At 47.5% G+C, this 6,541-nt stretch overlaps 2 protein-coding genes across 2 annotated transcripts in view; both read right to left on the bottom strand.

Annotated features, from left to right (window-relative positions):
• Nucleotides 1-336: 336 nt before the first annotated feature.
• LOC105914996 lies at nt 337-909 on the bottom strand. The gene has a single exon (XM_012848268.1). The coding sequence runs from the start codon at nt 907-909 to the stop codon at nt 337-339; it is 573 nt and encodes a 190-aa protein (XP_012703722.1).
• A 3,454-nt stretch (nt 910-4,363) lies between these two features.
• Nucleotides 4,364-6,541, bottom strand: part of LOC101776039 (protein DETOXIFICATION 19) — a 6,402-nt gene continuing 4,224 nt past the window's right edge. The window contains exons 2-6 of the mRNA XM_004979780.2: nt 5,504-6,048; nt 5,325-5,411; nt 5,161-5,217; nt 4,670-5,027; nt 4,364-4,577 (exon numbers count right to left, since the gene is read on the bottom strand). Coding sequence (XP_004979837.2) covers nt 4,449-4,577; nt 4,670-5,027; nt 5,161-5,217; nt 5,325-5,411; nt 5,504-6,048 — 1,176 coding nt within the window. The 3' untranslated portion in view covers nt 4,364-4,448. The remainder of the gene's footprint in view (nt 4,578-4,669; nt 5,028-5,160; nt 5,218-5,324; nt 5,412-5,503; nt 6,049-6,541) is intronic.

Consider the following 6,541-nt stretch of genomic DNA (forward strand, 5'->3'; position numbering starts at 1 on the left):
TGTGGAGTCGACGACTTGGTCGATCCTGGGTAACCCGAAGGGGTGTTTGGGGCAGTGCTTATTGAGGTCTGTGTAGTCTACACACATCCTCCACTCATTGTTGTTTTTCTTACGAACGAGTACTGGGTTGGCTAGCCAATTAGGGTGGAAAACTTCCTTGATGAAGCCAACTACGAGTAGTTTGGCTAGTTCTTTCTTGATAGCGTCTCTCCTGTCTTGAGTAAATCTTCGTATCCGTTGCCATTTAGGAGTAGGTTTGGGATCAACATTTAGTGAGTGCTCGATCAGTTCCTTGGGCACACCTGGCATATCAGCCAATTTCCAAGCAAAGATGTCTCAGTTAGCCTGAAGGAAACTGATGAGCGCGCTTTCCAATTGGGGATCCAGCCCTATGCTAATGAGGGTTGTCTTGGATGAATCACCAATCTCTAGGTCAATGGGCTTGGAATCCTTGTTTGTTGCTAGCTTGACCTTGGCCACCCCCGCCTTGTTCTCTGGAATCTCGAGTTCTGTTGGGGTGAGTTTTTTCGAGACTGTGAAGACTTGTTGCATGGGACTAGGTGCTTGAGAAGTCGCAGCGATTTCGATGGCTTCTGCGTCGCACTCATAGGATCGCCTCAGGTCTCCACATAGTGTGAGTTCACCTTTTGGTCCTGGCATCTTGAGCAGTAGGTATGCGTAGTGTGTTATAGCCATGAATTTAGCTAGAGCTGGTCTTCCGAGGATGGCGTGGTAAGAAGTCTCGAAGTCAGCGACCTTGAACTTAATGTACTCGGTGCGATAATGTTCCTTTGTACCGAAGGTGACAGGTAAGACGACTTGCCCTAATGGGATAGCGGCGTTGCCTGGAACAATTCCGTAGAAAGGAGAATCTATTGGAGTAAGCATATCAGTTATGTCGAGGCACATTTTCCTCGAGGTTTTGGCGAAGATGACGTTGAGTCCACTACTAGCATCGATGAGTACTTTTGTTAGTCTTAAGCCTGCGATAACTGGGTCGAGTACCAAGGGAAAAGGCCTGGCTCTGAGAAGTTGGTCCATTGATCCTTTCTGCTGAAAGAAATTGGCACCTCGGACCACTTGAGTGGGGTGGGAGTCGCTGGCTCGATGGCCATGATCTCTCTGAGCACTAGCATGTTGGACCACTTCAATGTGGTACCTGGGATTCCGCCAAAGATGACGTTGACATTTTTTGATGCGACTTAAAATTTGTCTTCGCCATCATCGGTTTCGTCCACCTTGCCTTTGCCTTTGTCTCTGGAGTTTGCGGTCAAGTTTTTTTTATTATTTTTGGGCGGAGGAGCTTTGGGTAGTTCTTGCATTACTCTACGGAGGCTCTAGTAGTCTATTGCGGAGTGGTTACTGTGTGGATGCCATGGGCATTGCTTCTTGAGTAAGTCGCTGAATGAGGGGCTGTCATTGTGTTTGTTTGCCCCTTTTTTGTTTGAGTTGGTAAGTGTTGCAACGGTGTTGTCGGGTTTGCGCTTGTGATTCTAGTGACCCGAGGTAATTGTTTCAGGTATCATTGTTGCGATTTCTGTCTAGGTTTTGGTTGTTACCTTGGCTGTTGTTGTTGTTGCCCCCACGGTTGCGATCAAACCTCTCACGTTCTTTGTCCTCCTCGTCTGCCCACTGCTGTACCATGATCTTCAAGTCTTTGACACTCGTAGGACAGTGTCTGCCAAAATCTTGGTACATGCGTTGGTCCTAGAGTCCATTTTGAAAACATTCAATCACGTCTCCCTCTGAGATGTCGACAATCGTAGCCTTCTTCTCGAAGAAATGACGTAGGTAGTCGCGCAACAATTCGCCTTCCTGTTGTTTGACTTGGCTTAAGTCAACTTTGTTGCCTGGATGTTGCATTGATCCCGTATAGTTGTTGGTGAAAGCTGTTTTCAATTCTTCCCACGAGTCGATTGACTTGGGCTTGAGAGACTCGAGCCAAGTCAATGGCGCGGGTTCCATCCATATGGGAAAGTAGATGACTTTTGTCTCGTTGTTACCCCCAGCTATTTGGACTGCTAATGAGTAGCATCGGAGCCATTGGACCGGGTCTTGTTTGCCATCGTACTTGTTGATTCCCATTGGTTTGAACTTGTCGGGTAATTTAGTATGCATGACTCGTGTGGTGAAGGTGGGGAAGTAGTCGGGAACATCGGTTTCTGCTTCTCATTCACAATGACGGTTTCTGATTATGTCCCGATCATCGTGATTCTGGTTGAGTACTTCCCTGAGATCACTCATGTATGAATGTTCCCGATTGGTTCTATGGCGATGAGGACTTTGTGCGGAGTTGGTGTGACTAGCTTCTCCCGCACCTTTGTTTTTCTGTGGTGCTTTGGGTGCACCGCCACGTCTTGGAGCATCTCTGCTACCATTGTGCTGGCTAGAGTTGTGGTGTACAGAAGGGATTGGTGACTCCTTGTCGAGCAACTGGTAAGCATTTGCCACGAGTTGTGCTATTAACTTGTTGCCTCTTCATGTGAGTTGTACCGCGAGCTTGTTGTCTATGTCCTGAGGTATGAGGGTTGTTAAGAGATTGATCGAGGTGATTGCTGTGAGTGGGGTGTTGTGCTCTCGTGCTTGTACTGCATCGAATGCTCGCTCGAGATTCACAATAGGTATGCTTGCGAAAAGTAGTCGGCGACGTTCTACTCGAGTAGCGTTGCGATTTCTTCTTTGAATTCATTGCTCACTTGTTGCATCATCCGGGGCATTGGCTGAGAGCTCATCATCAGAGACTTCTTCATGTTGTCCTACCCGTCGAGGTGTTCTGTGGTGCTCGTTAGTCGAGGTGTTTTGTGGTGATGGTTACTAGTCGCGACTTCGTCGTGTGGTGACATGACAACAAAGAGTTCCCTATCTGAATAGTAGCATCCTAAGCTTGAGGTTGCAATCTCTGTGGCGCTATCTTCTCCTCGGATTGGAGTAAGTGGAGTGCCCTGTTTATATGGGAGGGTACCCATGTGGGCGACTAGGCATGACTCGTAGTTTTGGGTAAGGGATGATGGCTTCATCCCTGGCCAATAAACGAATTTGCCTTGCGATGTGGATGTGATAACCAAACCTTGTGCTGGGTCTGATGAAGGGTGTTCTTGAACGGAGTCCGAGTTGTAGTCGTAGTCCTCAACTGTTTCTTGTCCTGATTGGACTCGAGTGAGGAGTTCTTGGTGGACCCTGGCTGCGTTTCGGAACCCGAACGGGAATCAACTTCGATTTGAAATCGACTTGCAAGGTGACTTGGATACTAACCTGCGTGGGCTAGTCCGAGTCGAGGTCGAGTCCAAGCTGTAGTCGAACTCGATGCTGTTGACGTTGAAATTTTGGATTCTCTCAATGGAATTTTCCACTTCTTGATGAAGAGGGTTTTCGTTCAGATGCTTCTTCTCCAGCTTCTCGATGATGCAACGTTGGAAATTTCCAAAGCCATCAACGATGCAGAGCAAGGAGCCGAAGATGAAAGTTGCGCCCACCTCGAAAGCAAATGCAGGTTTGATGATGGTTGGTGCCATCGATCTCGCGCGGAGAAATTCGGCGACTCCCCCTACCTGGCATGCCAGCTGTCGGTGTTTTATACCGGTAACCCGCCTAGGGAGTACCTGAGGTGGTGTTTCGTGCGGTGGGTGTCGCCGAGAATCAAGGAGTCGATGGTGACACAGGAACACGATTTACACAGGTTCAGGCCGCTAGATCGCGTAATACCCTACATCCTGTGTATGGATTGTATTGATGAGTTGTGTTGCTTGCAGGGGTTCCTTGCCCACCCTTATATAGTCGGGGGAGCATGGTTACAGGGTAGGAGTCCTAGTCGAACACGGTCACAGAGTCCTACTCGGTGAAGTAGTTTCCTTGTGTATTCCGACTAGTCTTCAGGAGTCCGTGTAGGCTACGTTACCCTGCAGCGCAGCCTCATGTCCTAATCACGTCCAAGTACGCCCCTTGAGTGGGCTATACAAGGCCTACTCGTGGACCCAAGGATGTATGCCCGACAGGGCTAGCTGGGTCGAGCCCAAGGCTCGGCCCAGAGGGAAAGGATTTGGCTCTAGAAAAAAATAAGAATAAATTATAGAAAAAGCTGGAAAATTTTCTCAGAAGGGTCTGGACATCATATAAACGCATATTAAAACCTTTTGCACTCAAAAAATACTAAGATGCATTGGTCTGAATACAACACACAGAGCAACACTATTTAATTTAAAAAACAACCAATTATTTTTCCTATACTACATTTCCTGTCAAGAAAATAAATGTTGGGAAAATTTTAAAATTATGATAAAATCATTGTTTAATTGTTCTTTCTAATCACATCCTGAAATCCAAAAATTTCAGGGCGTGATAGATACGATTCTCCTGCAAAACAGAATTCCAAGACACGTTTAATTTTATATTTATATATCGTCACGGCATGCAATTTCTATCCATTTTTTGTTTGGTCAAGATAGCATGTGCTAAGCGACGTAGTTGGCTTTCTCCTCCTGCATGGCCTCCGCTAGTTTGGTCCACTTTGTGCGGACAGTGATCACCAGCAATGAGCAGGCCTGGCATGTCAGCCCACATATCAGCCCCACCCACAAACCCTGCAGAAAAAGAATGTAAATGCAGCAATTAAGCTGGAACGTTGTCGTTGGCAAGAAATTGATTCACTTTAATTTTTAATTTTTACAAGTACCTTGGTGTGGAACTTGAATTTGAAGGAGAAAAGGATGGCCAGCGGCATTCCGATTAAGTAGAACGCCACAAGGTTGGTCATGGCCCCCATGTGCTGCCACCCACAGCCCCTCGACACGCCTGACAGGACGCCCTGTGCAGCGTCGAGCACAATGGAGATCATCATGAGCGGGGTGATGGCCGCGAATTCCGAGATGATCCTCGAGCTCCTACTGAAGAGGCTGGCCCATAGGTTGTGGCCGAACGCCAGCAACAGGACGAAGGAGACGGCGAGGAACACTGAGAGCTTCAACGTCACGGATACCGCATTCTTCGCCTTGTCCACATTCCCCGCACCGATCTCGTTCGACACCCGTGTGCTGCACCAAACATTAATCCATGACCCATCATGCGTGAAATAAACACAATGGTACAAGAACAACTGTGGCTGAGAAGGAAGAAGCATATGGAATTCGTTCAGACAGAACCGGGCTGGCATGTGATGTAACGCACCTTACGGTGGCACTGAACCCAACTGTGATCATGCACGCAATCGCCTCAGTGCTAACGCTGCACACAATTTGCAGGCCATGTACGTCATCGTTGGGCTCACGTTGTTAGTTTAATTTGCATATCTGAAGATCAAATAAAGACTATCGTAATATAAAGGTATTTACCATATGGCGATCAGCGGCGTAGCCACGGTGGGATGGGGAAGTAAACCAGCTATGAGCACCAGGAGCTCGAACGCCCATAACTCCAAGCTGCAGCCGGAATGTCTCACCGGTCATGATTCATGAATGTCACTGGCACGAGGAACACGATACTGTATGTCACTGGCAAGATGTACACTTACCAGACCATGATGGCAGATGGCGTTGCGAGCTTCACGGTAGGCAACACGTACATGAAGGCGTCGGCAGAAAACCCTCTCCATGTTTCACAGAACTCCTTGGAGATCAGCACATAGGCGAACAGCATCAGGCAGCAGACCCAAAACGTTGCTGAGACCGCCGCGGAAGCGCCCGCGAGCCCCAGGCCAAACACGTTCACCAGCAGGTGCGCCAGGGCGACATGCAGGACGAACGGCACCACGGAGCAGACGACGAGCGGTAGTACCACGGACTGCGTCTGAAGGTATCGGAGCAGGCAATGCACGAAGGAAAACGCAAAGAGACCGGGTATCTGGGCCTGCACAAAAATCCCAGCAGCGTGGGACACTTCGGGGTCCTGCCGGAGGAGAAGCAGCAGCGGCTCCGTGAAGTACCAAAGCACGGAGATAAGCAGGGATGCGGCAGCAGACATGATGAACGACGACTGCAGGTACAGGCCCAGCATGCGGTACAGCCGGGCGCCGTACGCCTTCCCACAAAGCGTCTCCAGGGCTCCGCTCAGGCCCATCTGGAAAATAGCAACGGTCACATCATTTCGATCAAAATATATGATTTGTTTGTTGATTCTACAAAATTTCATAGTGATATTTTAACACCATTACAAGTACATGTTTTCTTCATTTTCTTGATTTCTGAAAACCATTTATCAGTATATATATGATTTTTTTCTACCAAATTTGTGGTCGTAATTAATTAAACATGTGAGTTTTTCTATTTAGAATTGTTTAGAGAGAGGATGAGAGAGAGAATAAAGGATTGACATAATTATGTTAGGTTTAATGCTACTAGAAATATATATTATTTGTTTTCATATGAAGGTTGTGCTTGCCTTCTCAAGAAATAGCATGTAGTGTGTGTGCGCTAATAACTATTTTTTTCATATATCCTAAAGATGAAGAAAACCGCGACGCGAAAGTGCATTAGCGATGGATGCTTGCCAATCTCTTCATATAACTGGGCGTAGTAAGCATGTCTAGTGATGAATATATGTAAGACATATA

This window comes from Setaria italica, chromosome VIII, assembly GCF_000263155.2.
Source record: "Setaria italica strain Yugu1 chromosome VIII, Setaria_italica_v2.0, whole genome shotgun sequence".
NCBI lineage: Eukaryota > Viridiplantae > Streptophyta > Magnoliopsida > Poales > Poaceae > Setaria > Setaria italica.

What these genes read in the sequence shown, in the direction of transcription:
- LOC105914996 (XM_012848268.1), bottom strand. Translation starts at nt 909, where the DNA reads ATGTGCCTCGACATAACTGATATGCTTACTCCAATAGATTCTCCTTTC.